The sequence below is a fragment of the Centroberyx affinis genome, unplaced genomic scaffold, assembly GCF_046629955.1.
Source record: "Centroberyx affinis isolate AG114_WGS23_722 - 3 ecotype Tasmania unplaced genomic scaffold, CSIRO-AGI_Caff_v1 ptg009889l_1, whole genome shotgun sequence".
Lineage (NCBI taxonomy): Eukaryota > Metazoa > Chordata > Actinopteri > Beryciformes > Berycidae > Centroberyx > Centroberyx affinis.
This window is the reverse complement of record NW_027284671.1, coordinates 6,739-26,873: the sequence shown is the minus strand read 5'-3', so window position 1 is coordinate 26,873 and position 20,135 is coordinate 6,739. Positions and strand designations below refer to the sequence as shown.

Here is a 20,135-nt window from a genome sequence, read left to right as displayed (position 1 = left end):
AACGCATCTCTTACACCTAAATGTTTGAGGCCAACTAATGACACAGTAGGAAAGCCCGTTGTTCTTTACCGCACAACTGGTGTCTGCTAGCTAATGTTATCTAATGGCTCTCTACATTTGTTTGGTGTTTTTTTTCCATTGATTTACGTTCGCTAACGAAACCGTTGTCGTTGAACGCAGCTCTTGTTTAGGAAGCTCGTCAGCGTACCACACGACGCATGCGCGCACGTCTTACTTCCTACTTCCTGACAGCTGCACAACAACACCAGAAACCCAGCTGTCCTCCTGTATTTCCTCTCGTTTCTCCCTTTTGTATACGTGTTCATAGTTTCTGCCGGGTTTCTCTTGTCTTCCTCCTCCTCCTCCTCCTCCTCCTCCTCCTCCTCTTCCTTCTCTTCCTCCTCTTCTCCATGCGTGCCCCGCTGCGGCTCGCGCTGGCGGCCAGTCTCCTGGCTCTGCTGCTGCTGTACGATGCGGGGGGGCATCAGTTTAGTGAGGAGGAGATGGCTGGCACCAGGTAACACACACACACACACACACACACACACCAAAATGTCCTCACTTCACTTTGAAGGTCTGAAATTGGTTGAACTGACTTGGACTCGAGTCAGACTCCATTCAGACTTGAGACTCGACTTGACTTGGGTTCTGGTGACTTGGGACTTGACTCTGACTTGTACTCTGATGACTTGAAAAGGTTTCTAAAGTCTTGACTTGACATCTTGTGTTTGTGTAAATGACTCAGATTGAAAGTGATGAGATTTGTTCCAGCAGACGACTGAATTTAAATTCTGTTTCTGAATTTGTATGGAATGATTGAATTTATTGAACTTGAAACTGATTATAGAAATCAAACTCATGATGCTCTTACCAAGTTTTTATCCTATTAAAACCATATTGCATTGAAAAGTCCTAGATATTTAGTTTTCTTTAAGATATTAAATTGATACTGGACTCTTGATTTGTTCTGACTTGACTTGGTAATCTACATTTAGACTTGAGACTGGACTTGTGTGTTGTATATTAACCTGACTCAGTCTAACCTGCTGAACTCTCACTGTGACCTGCTTCATGTTCCAGACAGCGCATCAAGTCCATGTTCTACCACGCCTACAACAGTTACCTTGACAACGCCTTCCCCTACGACGAGCTCCGCCCACTCACCTGTGATGGACAGGACACCTGGGGCAGGTAGGATGACATCACACACTTCTCTCTCTCTCTCTCTCTCTCTCTGCCTCTCTCTCTCTCTCCCTCTCTGTCTCTCTCTCTCCCTCTCTCTCTCCCTCTCTCTCCCTCTCTCTCTCTCTCTCTCTGCCTCTCTCTCTCTCTCCCTCTCTCTCTCTCTCTCTCTCTCTCCCTCTCTCTCTCTAATTAGCTTTATTGGCATGAAGTACAACTCAGTATATACTGCCAAGCTTGGGCAGTAATCAATAGTGATTAATGATTTGATAATATTAATAATGCTAAGAAAAAAATGAAACAATAATATATAATAAAAACAATTGTAATAGTGGTAATAATGACAATCTATATGGAAAATGAAAAATATGTTCATGTACAAATAAAGTAACAAGGAATAAAAACATACTATAAAATTTATGAAATGAAATAAATTTCTCTCTCTCTCCACAGTTTCTCTCTGACTCTGATCGATGCTCTCGACACTCTGCTGGTAAGGTCTGAGTCAGTTTGACTTGTCTTGTTCTGACTCTCTTTTCATGTTTTTTTTTTAAGCTCGACTGTTCAGCCCAAACTCCAGTAGAAAAAGATAACAGCTGTTTGTCATCTTTTCATATCTTCTGTTATTCACATTTTGTCTGTTGTCATTTTCTCATCTTTTTTTTTTTTTTTTACTTTTCATCATTTCTCATTTCGTCTCGTTTTATGTTTCCCATTTTTTTCAAGTATGTTTATCTGTTTACATTTTCTCATCTTTGTTCTCATGTTCTCATCTTTTTCATCATCAATCTCAGTCTGATTAATCAAAGATGCATCTCAGCATTACGGATAATTCCCATTAAAACATACACAGTTCTGCAGTTCTCCTCTGATCATACTGGACTCATACTGGAATCAACCTGTGATGTGTTTTTCTTGCTGTTGTTCTTAGTGTTGTGTGGTTTAACTTCTAAAAAAAAAACTCCAACTCACTCAAAACAAAGCCACCAGATTAGCTCTCCGTTGTTCAATGCGCACAAATGTTTTTCAAATGCACAGAAATCTCTCATGGCTTCCTGTAGAAAACAGATTACAATCCAGTCTTCTGATCTTCTTCAGGAATGTCTTAAATGACAAGAAACCACAGTATTTTTCTGACCAAGTAGTGAACATCAGAAGCGAACATAACTATCTGACCAGACAGGCCAGTTCAGGATATCTCTTACCACCTAGACCTAGGACAAATCTCCTCAAATCTACTGTAATTTACAGAGCCATTACAAGAAAACAATAAAAGAGTACTTAATACAATTAACTGTATGAACGAACCGTAGATGACTCATCTTGTGTGCTGATTTTTTTTTTTTTTTTTTTAGTGTCTAATGATTTGATGAGGGATCTTTGTAAGTAATGTGTAGTCTGAATGTATATAATGTATATAATTGTTTGTTGAAACGTGTGTTTTCTGTGTCGGACCCCAGGAAGACTAGCTGACGTCATGGCGTGAGCTAATGGGGATCCTAATAAACAAACAAACAAACTTGCTGTTTGTTTTCTTGTTGTTTTTCTGAAGGTGTTGGGGAACCAGACAGAGTTTCAGCGCGTGGCGTCGCTCCTCCAGGACACCGTGGACTTCGACATCGACGTCAACGCCTCCGTGTTCGAGACCAACATCAGAGGTATGGGGGGGGAGGAGAGAGGAGGAGGGGGGGGGGGGGGTCTCTGCCTTCAGGAACAACTGAAGAGGAAGGGAGGGAAAGAGGAGAGGAAGGGTGAAGAGCTCAACGATGTGTCTCTGCTTTAGCTCTCATGTAACATTCTCATTTTTGAGCCCAGTTTTACACCAAGCAGTAAATACATTATTATTACAAATTCAAACAATGCATAAACAGCTGTAAATATCAAAAATATGCACCAGAGAAGAAGTCCACATGTGCAACATAATGCTTTATTTTTGTCATTTACCCCAGAAGACAGTCTAAGACGTTTAAACATTACTCAACTTTCACTTCTAAACCCCATGGACGACTATAACCATCTAAACGTCTTTTAAATCAGTGGTTCTCAATGGGGGGTCCGGGGACCACCAGGGGTCCTTGAGGGAGTTCCAGGGGGTCCCCAGCAAATTGAAAAACTGTAAAACTTCAGCATTATTTAATTTACAAGAAGTTAATACCATTAGAGAATGTAGAAGAATGACTGTTTTGATCATAGTTTATCTGTTATCTCTCTACCTACAATACAGACAGTCATGGGATTCTGGACAAAATAATATCTAACAATTAAAATATTCTCAGATTTGGGTTTGAGAGACAAAATGTTATCAAATGGGGGTCCGGGGCCCAAATGTGGACTAAATTAGGGGTCCTTGACATGAAAACGGTTGAGAATCACTGTTTTAAATGGCTAATGAGTGTAAATTGATTGAAAGGAAAAGGAAAATGAGGGAAGAGAGGGATTATGGAGGAGAGAGAAGAGATGTCGAAGATCTCCGGTAAAACAAATATGAAATCTGTTTTGGGGTGGATAATGGAGTAATGTGTGTGTGTGTGTGTGTGTGTGTGTGTGTGTGCAGTGGTGGGGGGGCTGCTGTCGGCCCACCTGCTGTCGGGGCGGGGCGGGGCGGAGCTGGAGCCCGGCTGGCCGTGTGCCGGGCCGCTGCTGAGGATGGCCGAGGACGCTGCCAGGAAGCTGCTGCCGGGTACACACACACACACACACACACACACACACACACACACACACACACACAGGCTGGGGTATGTAAATAAACGTCCAGCATTAGAATCTAGTTTGCCGGTATAATGAACACGGATCCCTGCTGCTTCAGACAGGTGACAGAAAGAACCACAGTGAGCATTCAGGACTAAAAATGTTTCTTAAAGCAATATTCCACTTAGTTTTAACATGGGGGGTTATTCAGCTCTTCACTGCCATGAAAACCAGAATATAAACTACTGACCAAAGATCAGATGGACGAGTTTGTAGAGTTTATAGCGTTTGAATGAGCCATGAAAATATCCTGAAAACTGACATGTAACACCTTTGTGAACAGATCCTGCTCTAAGACAATAAAGCAGTAATTGGTCCATCATCATTTTGTATTTCTATTCTGGGTTTACACTAAAATTAGTATTAGATCCGGTCTCCCAAACAGGAACTATCTCTCCTAAATGGTATCCCTCCGCTCTGTTCTCTTCTATCAATTAAAGTGCTATTTTTTTCTTCTAAAATGTCAGACCAACAGTGAGCTGGATCTGTTGTTGAATCTGTTCACCAACGTGTTCAGTGTCACTTTTCAGGTTATTTTTGTGGCTCATTCAAATGAATGGGAAGTAAAAATCTGAACGCTACAAACTGGTCCAGCTGCATCTGATCTTGGTCAGTAGATTATATTCTGGTTTTCATAATAACCCCCATGTTAAAACTAAGTGGAATATGTAACTAAACCTGATGATATTGATGAATTTACACAACTATTTTAGTTGAACTGATCTTATCTATTGCTTGTCTACTGTTATACAGTTTATGTAACTCCCTCCTTCTATTAACCAATGTATGTCTATCTAATGTCTAATGTCCAATGCTTGTTCTTTATACTACCTGCCCAGGGACTACGGATGAAAACTAGCCTTCTTGGCTAATTCTGGCCCTGTCAAATAAACTAATAAACAAACAAACAAACCCTCTACTGGTTAAAAGCGTGCCATTGCAATTGCCACCTGCTATTGGCTGATTAGTGATTAATTACCGCAATGACAACTATTGAGACATTTTGAATTAAAAATGAAGAATTAAACATTGATCGGTGGACGCTTATTCACTTCACTGTATAAAGGAAGTTTGACTGCAGCACATAAATAAAATGTTCTCACCCTGCACATTCAAAAGCCTGTAGCTTTTACTGATGAAACAAAGATTGTTGTCTTGCTACAACATGATGCTAATCGTAGCTCCATTCGGTTCCACTAGCAAAATGCTAAAGAGCGGGACCCTCCCCCGCTGCATTACAGGAAGCCGCATTTCATCTGACACAGTGTGTTATACAGGGTTCGTACAGCTTTTTGAGAGTAAAATTCAAGCACTTTTCAAGCACTTTCAAGGTACCTAAACCAAACATTTCCAGACTCTCGAAGCCTTTATCAGTCTCCTTTCTGCAGGTTGTGCAGTACGTCTTCCTTTCTGTGGCTCCTCTCCGAAGCCATTTTTTTAATATTTTTTTCGTTAGCCAGCCAGTTGTCATTAAAACGACAGCCTGGCATGTTGCTAAAGCGATGACAAAATCCACCTCTTCTCTAGTAGCTGATGAGCAGGTACAATAGTTAGCTAGCTACCTTCAATGTGCATGCACACACAAGGTCAAAGGTCAGGGGGGGAAAACGCCCTCTTTTCATTTTGACGCCCATGTCAGTCAATCTAGCTCCGGTCCGCTCCGGTCTGGTCCGGTCCGGTCCGTGTCTTGTGTGAGACGCCAGGAGACAACAAACAAATATGACGACGGGATCGTTTCATTTCAAATATTAAAAGATTTTTGGTTTACATGAGTGATTGTGTAGATGAAACACCAGATTATGTTGAAAATCAAGCATTTTTCAAGGAGTATATTCAAATTCAAGTATATTCCTAACCTTGAAAACATAACGGTTAAAAATTAAGCATTTTCTCAAACTTTCAAGACTTTGTACGAACCCTGGTTATAGATTAGTTTAGTCTGATGATGGCGGCCTTACTGAGACCTGATGTAACCCCGCCCAGCCTTCCAGACGGCCAGCGGCATGCCGTACGGGACGGTCAACCTGCTGCGTGGGGTCAGCCCCACGGAGACGCCGGTCACCTGCACCGCCGGGGTCGGGACGTTCATCCTGGAGTTCGCCACGCTGAGCCGGCTGACCGGAGACACGGTGTTCGAGAACACGGCCCGCCGAGCCCTGTGGGCCCTGTGGAACACCAGATCTGATATTGGACTGGTAATCTGTCTGTCTGTCTGTCTGTCTGTCTGTCTCTCTGTCTGTCTGTCTGTCTATCTCTCTGTCTATCTCTCTGTCTCTCTATCTGTCTGTCTGTCTGTCTCTCTCTCTATCTCTCTATCTCTCTATCTCTCTGTCTATCTCTCTGTCTCTCTATCTCTCTGTCTGTCTGTCTGTCTGTCTCTCTGTCTGTCTGTCTGTCTGTCTGTCTGTCTGTCTGTCTCTCTCTCTATCTCTCTGTCTGTCTGTCTCTCTATCTCTCTGTCTGTCTGTCTGTCTGTCTGTCTCTCTCTCTGTCTGTCTCTCTATCCCTCTGTCTGTCTATCTTTGTCTGTCTGTCTCTCTATCTCTCTGTCTGTCTGTCTGTCTGTCTCTCTGTCTGTCTGTCTGTCTGTCTGTCTGTCTCTCTATCTCTGTCTGTCTGTCTCTCTGTCTGTCTGTCTGTCTGTCTGTCTGTCTGTCTCTCTGTCTTTCTATCTCTCTGTCTGTCTGTCTCTCTATCTCACTGTCTGTCTCTCTGTCTGTCTCTCTATCTCTCTGTCTGTCTGTCTGTCTGTCTGTCTATCTATCTGCCTCTCTCTCTCTATCTCTCTGTCTGTCTGTCTCTCTGTCTCTCTGTCTGTCTGCCTGTCACTGTTAAAGGATAGGTTCACCGATTTTGTTCCTATACTGTATATAATGAGTCTCTTCATCCCTGTAGTACTTGGACCCACAGACAATATTGGCTCCAGAGTCAGCTGTCAGTTGAAACAGTGAGTTTGTGGCTCCACAGGGAGTTGAGAGGAAACAGAAAAGTTGTGAAGTAGATCAATTCAAATTAGCTCTGATTTCATGACAGTTCCACCACCTTTGACTAATCAGGAAATCACATTACACACTAGTTTTCTCTGACAAACCTTGTTTGGACTCATTGTTAACAGCAAGAGGCAGCGGAGCTCGCTGGAAGAGACTCAGGAATATATAGGAACAAAATCACCAGACTTATCCTCTAAATGTTTAAGACTGTAGCCCGTTTTGCTTTAATACAATATTGGGTGTAGCCCGTTTTGCTTTAATACAATATTGGGTGTCTAATCTGTCCGTCTCTACTGGTTTCTCTCTCTCTCTCTCTCGTGCTCTTGCTCTCTCTCTTTCTCACTCCCTCTCTCTCTCAGTAGGTAGTCTAATCTGTCTGTCTCTTTACTGGTTTCTCTCTCTCTCTCTCTCTCTTTCTCTCTCTCTCACACTCACTGTCTCTCTCAGTAGGTAGTCTAATCTGTCTGTCTCTTTTCTGGTTTCTCTCTCTCTCTCACACTCACTCTCTCTCAGTAGGTAGTCTAATCTCTGTCTCTTTTCTGGTTCTCTCTCTCTCTCTCTCTCTCTCTCTCTCTCTCTCTCTCTCTCTCTCTCACACACACTCACTCTCTCTCAGTAGGTAGTCTAATCTGTGTCTCTTTTCTGGTTTCTCCCTCTCTCTCTTTCTCTCTCTGTCTCTCAGTAGGTAGTCTAATCTGTCTGTCTCTTTTCTGGTTTCTCTCTCTCCCTCTCTCTCTCTCTCTCTCTCTCTCTCTCTCTCTCTCTCTCTCTCTCTCTCAGTAGGTAACCATACAAGCGTCTAGTCTAAGAAATGAAATGCCTGTATCTCTCTAACTTCCCTGTCTACCTGTCTCTCTCTAACCAGTCTTTCTACCTGTCTCTCCCGCTCTAGACAACTAACCATATCAACATCTTTTCTAAGGAAGCCTGTCTCTCTCTAACTTCTCTTTCTCTCTCTCTCTGTCTGTCTCTCTATCTGTCTCTTCCTCCAGGTGGGTAACCATATCGACATCCTGTCTAAGAAGTGGGTGGCCCAGGACGCAGGCATCGGAGCGGGGGTCGACTCCTACTTTGAGTATCTGGTGAAAGGAGCCATCCTGCTGCAGGACGAGGAGCTGCTGAACATGTTCCTGGGTAATTCTCCATCTCCAGTGTCAGAACCTGAAGTGTCTGGTGCCGCCTTTAGACCCGCATTAACCTGGTGATCGCATTGTGATTGGATAGAGCAAAAACACATAAAATCCAGGTGTAAATGCATTCAAGACGCATTGAAGATCTGATCATCCAAACCAGCTCCGGAGGTCAGAGAAGCGTTTGACCACATTAACAAAGCAGTGTGAATGCAATGTGTCTTCAGTCCACATGATTAATAGAAGTAGGGCCGCAACTAACGATTATTTTCATTATTGATTTATCTCCTGATTATTCGATTAATCATTTAGTCTCTAAAATGTCAAAAATCAGACAGATGCCCATCACAAGTTCCCAGAGCCCAAAGTGATTCTTAGAATGTCTTACTGAGTCTTTTTGGAATGATATCAAATGGATAAAAGCAGCAAATCTTAGCGATTAATTGATTATAAAGATATTTTATTGATAAATTTTCTGTCGATAGACTAATCGACTGATTATTTCAACACTCTTCTTCTCATAACAAAGTAAACTAAATAAACGAGCAGTCTTCTCCTCCGCTGTTGTACACGATATGCATGTTATATGAGACGATCTCTCCCTCTGTTTTGAAAAATAAGAAAAACTGATGTGGGAAAGAGGAGTCCGATCCCAATGTGAATGAGACTCATTTTAACAGCAGGTGTGAGTGTAATCCATCTGAAAGATATCTGGACACAATCCAGATACTCATCTACCCCAGTAGAGCTGAATGAATGTGAAGCAGGCTGGAGCTTTGTGAACTTTCCCCGGACAGATAAAAGCCACTCAGACAGAGTTCCCACGGGTCCTTGAAAGTAATTTGTTTGTTTTGTATTAAAACATCAAAGCACCCAAACTCCTCAGTCTGCCTCAGCTCTCTGGATCAACACTTTTGGAACAACACAAAACCCTGTGATGGAGATCTGCAGGTTTAACATGAAGGACTTCACCAGGATTTCTTTACATGATGATGAATGAAATATGAGTCCATTATGGTGTCTAATTGTAATAATGTAATATCTTAGCCTAAAACATTGCTAGTTTTGAGTCCACAATAAAGATGCAGTCCATCCATAATCAAATACTACAAAACACACAACATCATAACTTCCAGTACATAATCCAGTTCAGATTTACAAAAAAGTGTGATTCCTGGTGAAGATTTGGCAGAAACCAATCAGGCAGGTCATGGCGTGTAGGATAACAGACCTCTTCAATACATTCTGTACCATCAGTAATTATAATCACGACTTATTCTAACATGTTGTGTTTCTCTGTGCTCAGACTATGACCGGTCCATTCAGAACTACACCCGGTTCGATGACTGGTACCTGTGGGTCCAGATGCATAAAGGAACCGTCTCCATGCCTGTTTTCCAGTCTCTGGAGGCCTTCTGGCCCGGGCTGCAGGTAGGCTGCACACACACATACACACACACACACACACACACACATTGTGTGTGTGCGTGTTTTTGAGTATGTCATCGTGTGTGTGTGTGTGTGTGTGTGTGTGTGTGTTTGTGTGTGTGTGTCCCAGTCCTTGTTGGGGAACCTGGACAGCGCAGTGAGAACCTTCCAGAACTATTACTCAGTCTGGAGGCAGTTTGGAGGCCTGCCTGAGTTCTACAGTATTCCTCAGGGATACACTGTGGACAAGAGGGAGGGATACCCACTGAGACCAGGTCAGTTCACTGACTGACTAACTGACTGACTGACTGACTGACTAAATGAGCAACTGACTAATTAACTGACTGACTAACTGACTAACTGACTATCTAACATAACTAACTGACCAACTGACTAACTGACTGACTAACTAGCTAACTAGCTAAGTGACTAACTGACCAACTGTCTAACTGACTAACGGACCAACTGACTAACTAGCTAACTGTCTAACTGACTGACCAACTAGCTAACTGTCTAACTAGCTAACTAGCTAACTGACTAACGGACCAACTGACTAACTAGCTAACTGTCTAACTGACTGACCAACTAGCTAACTGTCTAACTGATTGGCTAACTAGCTAACTGACTAACTGATAAACTGACTGACCAACTGTCTAACTAACTGACCAACTGACTAGCTAACTAACTGACTGACTACTTACTAACTAGTCCAGAGTTCTTCAGCGTCCCTCATGATTACAGTGACTATGTTTATATTCAGGCTTTAAAGGATTATCCATCTAAACTAAAAGCCAACTGACTGATGTCATTTTTAACTCATAACTAACCAGTTAACTGACTGACTGGATAACCTTCCTACCTGGCAGACAACTTGTGGCTGACTGTGTGTGCCTGTGTGTATGTGTGTGTGTGTGTGTGTGTGTGTGTGTGTGTGTGTGTGTGTGTGTGTGTGTGTGTGTGTGTGTGTGTGTGTGTGTTACAGAGCTCATAGAGAGTGCGATGTACCTGTTCAGGGCGACAGGTGACCACACCTACCTCCAGCTGGGCCTGGACGCCCTGGAGTCCATAGAGAGGATCGCCAAGACGCCCTGTGGATACGCTAGTGTAAGTCTGTCTGTCTGTCTGTCTGCCTGTCTGTCTGTCTGTCTGTCTGTCTGCCTGTCTGTCTGTCTGCCTGTCTGTCTGCCTGTCTGTCTGTCTGTCTGTCTGTCTGTCTGTCTGTCATTTTCAAGCTTTGAATATAGATGAAATATTGTTAATGTTCCTCTCCACCTCAGATTAAAGACCTGCGGGACCACCAGCTGGACAACAGGATGGAGTCCTTCTTCCTGGCCGAAACAGTCAAGTACCTCTACCTGCTCTTTGACCCCGCCCACTTCCTGCACGGCGGGGGAGCGGAGGGGGCGGAGTCCTGGGAGGAGGGCGGCGAGGGGGGGCAGTGCGTCTTAGGGGCGGGGGGGTTCATCTTCAACACCGAGGCCCACCCGCTCGACCCGGCGGCGCTGTACTGCTGCAGCCGCCACGCCCAGGAGAGGCAGGAGCTGAGGGACATCCTGCTCAGCCTATCGCAGCCCTCGGAAAAGACGGGCAGCCAATCGCAGCCGCCCTCCAAGCCGACGGAGGACCCTCCCCCCGGCCAATCGGAGAGTATCGCCCTGAAACCTGGCGAGCGAAAGACCGCCCCCCTGCTGTCCTGCCCCGTTCAGCCTTTCAGCGCTCGATTCACGGTCCTGGGACAAGTGTTCTCTGATAATACCTGACATCTGGGCTCGACTCGCCCTCCTGGCTCACATGTTCACAGATAATACCTGACATCTGGGCTCGACTCGCCCTCCTGGCTCACATGTTCTCCGATAATACCTGACATCTGGGCTCGACTCGCCCTCCTGGCTCACATGTTCTCCGATAATACCTGACATCTGGGCTCGACTCGCCCTCCTGGCTCACATGTTCACCGATAATACCTGACATCTGGGCTCGACTCGCCCTCCTGGCTCACATGTTCACAGATAATACCTCACATCTGGGCTCGACTCGCTGGTCTGATCTCGGTTGGTTTGAACCAAACTCGTATGTTGTCGGTTTGTGTAGCGGGGGATCCGGTGACAAGGAGGAACTGTGATGTTTGTGATTGTAGGAGGGAAAACGAGGAGAGGACGATGTCATCACCAGAGCCTGAACTGCCCCCCCCAGTTCAGCCTCTGATGACATCACTGTCCACTCCTCACTCAGAAACTCAGGTATGAGTGCGTTCGAGCCCACTGAGCCAATAACTGTGACCTCTGACCTCGACTCAAATGTTGCTCTGTTGACTTCGATGCTGTAATTTAAATTAAAAATAAAATATATTTTTATTTATGACAAACTCTGTGGCCGCTGTATGATTTCATAAGAGATGTTTAGAGGTTTAATTTATTGTTGATTTAAGATTATTTATTCATTTTGTATCTCTTGCAAAAAAAACATGAATGCTAACCCACCTACTTTCATACTGATTTCATACTAATTTCCAGTCATTTACAGAGGGTTATCAGAAAAACTTTGTTACTAGGAATATGAATTTCTGGTAGAATATTTAGCTCTGCCAGCAAAGAGTAGATTTGATGCAAAAATCATAGCGAAGATGATGAGATGCACGTGGCAAGGTGGATAAAAAAACAGAAGGTGGTTTCTAAAAATGTGAAAAATTAACAAAAATTTAGGCCTAAATAAATAATCTCTAGGAGTGAGGGCTGTACTGAGACTCCGCACTAATTGAAACTGATAATTTAAAGTTAAACTACCCAAAGTCGACTCAGTAGCTCGGACAAATAAATTGATACACAAAGTGTTGGAGGTTGAGTGTGCAACTGCATGCTGATCTGAAGTATTTTGCACTTTCCAGAATCCAAGTGAAGGAAAAGCTCTCAGAACGAGCTCAGAAGATGTACTAAGCTTTATTTCGATACCATACTGAGTCTATAAAGCTGTTGAGTTTATATTTGATACCTGACCAACAGGCCAAGTCCAATTTTCACTCAAATTGTTTCACCGTCAAATCTCTACAAAACCAAACCCCTTAATTTTATCCCTGAACTGTCCTTAATTTCTCATGACATCAACATTAATTATCCATTAAAAATAACAAAGCTTTAAAAAAGTAAAGTTAGTGTCATGGGTTTATAAGGGATTTATTCATGGGTTGGTTCGTGGAGAAACTAGAAATTAAGGGATTTTTTATGCCTTTTGTGCAGGTTATTAATGAGTTATGAATGGAAAGTTCCTGTCTCCCTGAATTTTACATTAAATTAGAAAGTAAGCAGTCAAACATTAAGGTGTTTAAGGTGGTTTTGATGGGGTCTCCCCCATTAATAACTCCCTTAACTCATTTTAAGAGCATTTTGCATGAATTAAGAGGTGAATTAGTGTAAATGTAAGGTTATTTTAAGGCATTACGGGTTCATAGAGAATACAGTTACCAACAGGCATCATCTGCTTATATGGGTAATGAGACACCACCTGGAGCCAGCAGTGTCAACATCGTGTCTATTTATATACAGTATCAGTATCATGTCTGTGTATGTAAATGCCTACAGAAGGTACAGTATGTAGTATTCAGTGTGTAACTGTACTGTGGCTGGAGTGTATTTCTCTGGAGCAGCCTACAGGGGGCAGTATGTGTGTGTGCTCTGGTCTTCACCCATCACTGAAATTACAAACTCATGTACAGTTCTAACACTGAGCCGCACTCAGCACTCAGTCATCACCTGAAAGCCCAGAAGGAGGTCAATAGTCCTTTGACCCCAAAATGATCATGTAAGTAAGTAAGGCTTAATTTATATAGCACTTTTTAAAACACACAGTTACAAAGTGCTTCACACACACACACGAAAAATATAAACGAATAAATAAATAAAGCAAAATGAATTACAATATAAAACACAGCACAATGAGAAACAGACCAAAGTAGAACGAACAGAAAACATACGACAGGGATAGAGATCTATAAAAAGGCTTGCCTATAAAGATGGGGTTTTTGGAAGCCGCTTAAAACAAGGATTCAGCAAATCTGACAGATTGGGGAAGTTGATTCCAGAGGGTTGGGGCTAAAACTGTAAAAAGGCGCGGTCACCTTTTGTCTTGCAGTTGGAGCGGGGGATGGATAAAAGGCCGAGATTTGAGGAACGAAGTGGTCGAGAAGTGGAGGTCAGAAATGTAACTGGGGGCAAGGTCATGCAGGGCTTTATATGTTATCAACAGGATCTTGTAGTTTATTCTGTATTGTAAGGGAAGAGTGCCAGGAGAAGGAATAAGAGAAATCACAGCTAAGAAGAGGTACAGGGTTTATTTCAGAAAAGAGCATGTTAAAGCAATTAGTGTAGGAAGACATGAGGGAGGGGGTGGGAGTCAGTCGGGAGATGGTGGATCTTGGAGCTTCCTGTTCATTCTTGTAAGGACAGTAAGGGTGTTGTGGTCGGGTGGTGGATGGATGGGCGGATGAGTTTGGCTTCAATGCCGGAGACTGGAGTTAACAAACAAGGTTGTTTTAGTTGCCTAAGCATGACCTTAACCCAGACCTTAACCAAGGTGTTTTAGTTGCCTAAACTTAACCGTTAGCTGACCTTTAGCTGTGTTCAGGGCGCGTAAATCTGCGTTTCGGAGCTCGTGCACATTTCACAACTTTTTATGAGTTCACATGGGGATCTCCATCCGGTAGACTGGCACAGAGGCGGCACCACACCTCCAAGTGGTTATCAGACGAGGGAGGAGGGCAAAATCATGTCCCTGTGAGGGAGATTTGCAAGGTGTTTCATGGATATAAGTGCATTTCAACTGCTTAATACAAAAAATACAAATACTTTCAAATACATTTAAAATGCCACAATTGGAGAAGAATAGTGCAATAGTTTTTTGAATAGTGCAAAACCTAGATACTTTCTCTGTAACTTCAGGGTGAGAAGGTTACTTGGTGGCCAAGGGGTTCTCCTCTAAAACCATGTTGTAGAATAGCCTACTTACTGCTGACTTTATTTGTGATAAATCTCCCTAAGCGCACGGACTGATGACCTATAGGCACAGACACAGATTTTCACACAGAACGGCTGAACCAATTAAAACCTTGATTTCAGCTGCTGGGGCATTTTCCCAAGACAGCAAACTCAGAAAGAACTGCTTGAAGTTAGCAGGGAAGTTAGTTAGCTAGCTTACTACCTAGCTAACTAGGCTAGACTCTGGTAGCTAACGATAATGGGCCAAATGTATTAAAATGTGAACCTATATCCCGCCAATTCTTGAGATCCATTCAAAATTTGACTTATTGAGTCAAATTTTCATTTTTAGCTAAAGTTTTTCTCATTTAACCATGACCAAAGCCTTTCCCAAACCTTAACCAAGTTGTTTTAGTTTCCTGAACTACAGTGACCAGACGTCCCGGTTTGTCCGGGATTGTCCCGATTTCAAGATGGGTGTCCTGAATATCTGTAAAACACTGAATTGTCCCGGTTTTCAACATTCACTACCAAATTGTCCTGGTTTTCACCACAATTAAAATAATAATAATAGTATTATACTTGTTTTCAGCGCTTACATAGACATTTATCATGTTCTGTCCCGCTCATTATTACCTAACCCAATCAAAAAACCTGAATTCTGAATTCAACACTGATTTGTCTGTATGTGTCAATCAATCAATGTGTCGTTGTCAAGGCTGTTGCCTCTGACGCTGTGGCTCTGTCTGACAGAATCTGTCAGTACGCTAACGGTTAGCTGTCATGCCGAAGAGAAAGTCGGTCTTTTCTTCTCTACTCTTCTTTGTGAAGTAGCCGGCAACGAAAATGCTGCGTTCTGCACACACTGCAGGAGAACATCTTCGGTCGGGCACGGTGGAAACGCCGACATAAAAGATCATATTAAGACAGCCAGACATAAGCGGTGGCTTAGCGGTGTTTTGTGTTTACTAGTGTTATTATACAGTTTTCAAATAAACTATGTTTTGGTGGATTTTTGGAGACAAAACATCATTTTTTGTTTGCTGAGACGCTGTCCATGGTGTTGAAAGGTGCAGTCACTAGGTGTGCTAAGCACTGAAATAATTGTCCCTTCCTGATGATGGTGCGTGCATAAGCGCATACATGTGTGCCTGCATGAACGTGAGGTAAACTTAAGGGTCCCGGTTTGAGGGTTTGAAAATGTGGTCACCCTATCCTGAACTTAACCGTTAGCTAAACTTTAGCTGAAAATGTCCAATTCGTGTTTTTTGTCACAGAATCCAGTTCATGGTGGAGGAACATAATTTTCACATAAGGAACACATAATTATGTTCCATTATGTTCCATGTTACAGATTTACCTGCTGTATCCACAGCAGGTAAATGTGTTTCAGAGTTCCTGCTCATTTCACCACTCTTTATGAGATCATGTTGGTTCAAAATGGCCGCCATGTGAATATTGTCCTGCTGTGCTCCCTGTCAGTCAGAGTGGATCAGACCAGACCGTCCCACTCTGGGTCTGTTGGTCTGCAGCTGCAGCAGAAATCCCCTCTGTGTCCAGGGTGGAGCTCCTCTCCTCGTCTCCTCTCCTTGTCTCCTCTCCTCTCCTCTCCTCTCCTCTCCTCCTCTCCTCGTCTCCTCTCCTCCTCCTCCCTCTCCTCCTCTCCTCTCCTCATATCCTCTCCTTGTCTCCTCCCTCTCCTCTTTCCTTCCTGTACCCCCTCTTCCTCCTTCCCTCCATCCATGTCGTACTCCTCTTTTCCAAACCAGGGTGGAGCTTCTCTCTCTTCACCCCCCCCTCCCTCCTCCATCACCCCCCATCCCTCCATACAGCCTGTACTCCTCCCTGTCTAACCCAGTGAGGGTCTCTTCTTCTCCTCTCTTATTCTCTCCATCTTTCCTTCTCTTGACGCCTGTCCTGCACCCCTCCCCTGTCTCTCTCTCTCTCTCTCTCTCTCTAAGGGTGGGGTCCCTCATTCGGCCTTTTCACCCCCCCCCCCCTCCTTCCCCATCCATCTTTTCTCCTCTCTTTAACTTCTAACTTCCCTCTCTTTTCCCTCTTTCCTTCCCTCCTTAGCACTCTTTCTCCTTACATCCTTCTTTTTCTACCTTCTCTTCTTCCCTTTTTTACTCCTATACTCCCTCCTTTTTATCACTCTTTCTTCTTCCTTCCCTCCTTTTTATATTTCTCTCTCCTTCCTTCCCCCCTTTCTATCGATCTCTCTCTCTTTTCTTCCTCCCCTCCTTTCTATCGCTTTCTCTCCTTACTTCCCTCCTTTCTATCACTATCTCTCCTTCCTTCCTACCTTCCCTCCTTTCTATCGCTCTCTCTCCTTTCTTCTTTCCTTCCCTCCTTTCTATCACTCTCTTTCCTTCCTTCCCTCCTTTTTATCTTTCTCTCTCCTCCCTTCCCTCCTTTCTATCGATCTCTCTCTCTTTTCTTCCTCCCCTCCTTTCTATCGCTTTCTCTCCTTACTTCCCTCCTTTCTATCACTATCTCTCCTTCCTTCCTTCCCTCCTTTCTATCGCTCTCTCTCCTTTCTTCTTTCCTTCCCTCCTTTCTATCACTCTCTTTCTTTCCTTCCCTCCTTTTTATCTTTCTCTCTCCTCCCTTCCCTCCTTTCTATCGATCTCTCTCCTTACTTCCCTCATTTCTATCACGCTCCCTTCCTTCCTTCTTTCTTCCCTCCTTTCTATCGCTCTCTCTCTCTCTCTTTCCTTACAACCCCCCCCCCCCCAAAAAAAAAAAAAATTATTCAGTTTGCTTTATTGGCATGAACATCAGATGAACAGTGTTGTCAAAGCATCAAAATACAAACAACAACAAGCAGAGAAAAAATAAACACATAAATAAAATCTGTCTCTCTACCTCCCTCCCTCTCTCTCTCTCTCTCTCTCTCTCTCTCTGGGTGTTTCTCTGGATCCGTCTCTATTGATGACTCCATTATGACTAACTGCTGTGTGTGTGTGTGTGTGTGTGTGTGTGTGTGTGTGTGTGTGTGTGTGTGTGTGCGTGAGACACATTGTACTTGAATTTATTCCAAACAAGATTCAAGAACAGATTAGAAACATCCATATATCATACTCCTCTCTTGTCTCTCTCTCTGCTCTATTATCACTCTACTCTGTTCTACTCTTATTGTCACTCTATCCTCCTCTCTCTCTCCTCTGCTCTACTTTATTGTCACTTTATTGACTCTATTCTCACTCTATTCTGTTCTTCTCTTATTGTCACTCTCAACTGTAACTCTACTTTGCCACTCTGCTGTGTTGTCACTCTCATTTCCTCTCTACTCTCTGTCTTTACTCTCTGTCTTTACTCTCTGCCTTTACTTTCTGTCTTTTTTTTTTTTTTTTTACTTTCTTTACTTCTTAACAACAGTTGGTTCCTCAGTCGTGATAGCAGCAGCAGTAATGGGATGAACATGCTGATGATGCAATCTGCAGTCTGGATGTTTCCTGCAGGAGTCGATCAGAGGGGATTTACTGCAGCGGGAGAGGAGGAACAACAGGAAGAGTCTGCAGCTTTCACAAACTGAAGACTTCTTACAGCCTTTTAATGCCACCTGGAACTGAATTTACTGCTGTTGATCTCTGGTAGTATTGGGTTGTGTCTCTTCCTCCATGATAAATCCCCCAAAATCAGTGACTCTGTGATCTGTTGCTCCGGCAGAGGAGATTGGAGAATTGTGTTTTTTTCTTCTCTCTCCATTCACTGCCATTGTATGGAGGAACAGTCTGAAAATCACACTTCTAGCACATAAGATTCTGATAAGATATATATATATAAAAAAAAAACTAGTTTGAACAAGTGGAACACTGAAATCCGGTCGGAGGAAACTTATGCCGATGGGACAAAGAAAATAATTTATTAAGTGTAAATGGGTGAAAAAAAGTGCGAGACAGGACTTTGACAAAGTGAGTGTAACTTTTTTTACAACTTTTTTTGTAATGAAAAGTCCTCTAATAACTGAATTGAAGACAATTTAATACCTTTCACAGCTTTACATGTAGATAAGTTATTTCAAGACTTTTCCAGACTTTTTAAGGACCCGATGATACCCGACATAACATATCAAACAGAAGGAGCGGACATCCTTTCCCTCAGACAAACCTTTTCTTTTTGATTCCCCTTAAAGGAAAGTTCAGCAATTTTGTACCTACAGTGTATATAATGAGTCTCTTCCTCCCTGTAGTTGTTGGACCCACAGACAGTATTGTCTCCAGTCAGCTGTCAGTTGAAGCAGCGAGCTCTGCTGCCTCTTGCTGCAACAATGAGTCCAAACTGTTTGTCAGAATATCTCCAAAACATCCAGTCTGTGAAAACGATCCGGAGAGCGACCAATGTATTTCTCTCCGCGGCCCGGAAAGCAGCGGCACCGACCTTTTTCACTCAGCGGATCGTCTTCTACCAAACTCTACTGTTTACAATCTGACCTGACCATCCAGAACTAGATCACTCGGCCAGGAACCGCCTTTCACCCCACAGCGCTCTGTGCTGCGGCAGAGAAAAATAGTTCTGTGATTTCCTGATTAGTGAAAGTGTGTGAAATGGAGGAATTGTGTCATGTTTACCTCCACACGTCAGTTTGGACTCATTGTTTGGACTCATTGTTGCAGCAACAGGCAACGGAGCTCGCTACAACAGCTGAGTCTGGAGCCAATATTGTCTGTGGGTCCAAGAATTACAGGGATGAAGAGACTTATTATATATACCGTATTTCCTCTAATAGTGGCCGGTAGTCAATTAAAAGCCGGGTCTCCGATAATGTCCGGGGCCGTGGTCGACACGAACAAATAAAGGCCGGCCCCAAATACAGGCCGGGGAAAAAAACAAAGGAAAAAAAACAACGGTGGATACCGGTAAACTCCTGGTGCCTGTTATATAATGTAACTGTAGTTTGTAGTAACATACGAGTGCCACAAGATGGCGGTATGCCACAAGACGGCTCCGGCGGAAGTCTCTGGAGCGTGCCGTCGTCCATTACCATAATTATCGGTAATGCGTCGCAGTAACAAAAAAACGGCTACCTAACGAACCCCAACAGAAGCAGATCAGAAAACAAGGAGGCTTCGTACTAAAACATGAGCAAATATACTTATCAAACAGAGGGAATTAGAAATAAAGGCCTGTCTCTAATATAAGCCAGCTTCCAATAAAGGCCTGGTCCCCTCTGCAGTTGAGGTAAATAAAGGCCCGGGCCAATATTAGGGGAAATACAGTAGGTCCAAACTTATCCTTTAGCTCCAGTGCAGGATGTGTTTGTGGACCTGCTCTCCTCCCGGTCCGTCCCTCCAGTCTCGACCCAGTTAGTCCTGCTGTAGCTCATACTGTCCTTTGACTCACAGCTGTTCCTTCACCTCCCTCGTGGTTTCTAGCCCTTTAGTAGGGAGTTACAAGAAAAGGAAGGAGTTTAGGGATTTACTGGACGAGGTCAGGTTATGAAGTTTAAAATTACTTGTGGTTATTACTGGGCGCTCGTCCCCGGGGCAGGGAGATCTACAGGACTAATATCCTGCTGCTCCTCAGTGAACTCCCACATTCTCCACCAGCAGGTCCACAGTCTGTGTTGTACGCTGACGTAAAATGTGACTATGTCATTTTAGGGAGCAATATTGGAACAGATTTATCCATTGTCATTGAAATCACTGACATGCAACTGAGAAAATGACATCACCCACATATTA

General features: G+C 43.5%; 1 protein-coding gene across 1 annotated transcript; it reads left to right on the top strand.

Annotated features, from left to right (window-relative positions):
* The first annotated feature begins 264 nt into the window (after positions 1-264).
* Positions 265-11,796, top strand: edem2 (ER degradation enhancer, mannosidase alpha-like 2). Its single transcript, XM_071514765.1, has 11 exons — positions 265-517; positions 1,081-1,191; positions 1,636-1,675; positions 2,735-2,840; positions 3,737-3,862; positions 5,917-6,128; positions 7,916-8,057; positions 9,360-9,484; positions 9,612-9,756; positions 10,464-10,585; positions 10,759-11,796. The coding sequence occupies exons 1-11, from the start codon at positions 411-413 to the stop codon at positions 11,239-11,241; spliced, it is 1,719 nt and encodes a 572-aa protein (XP_071370866.1). The 5' UTR covers positions 265-410; the 3' UTR covers positions 11,242-11,796.
* Positions 11,797-20,135: the final 8,339 nt, after the last annotated feature.

Bases quoted from the DNA above. Each gene is read 5' to 3' on its own strand.
- edem2 (XM_071514765.1), top strand. From the start codon at position 411: ATGCGTGCCCCGCTGCGGCTCGCGCTGGCGGCCAGTCTCCTGGCTCTG. The intron at 6,129-7,915 runs GTAATCTGTCTG...CTCTTCCTCCAG, and splicing joins CCAGATCTGATATTGGACTG to GTGGGTAACCATATCGACAT. The intron at 10,586-10,758 runs GTAAGTCTGTCT...TCTCCACCTCAG, and splicing joins CGCCCTGTGGATACGCTAGT to ATTAAAGACCTGCGGGACCA.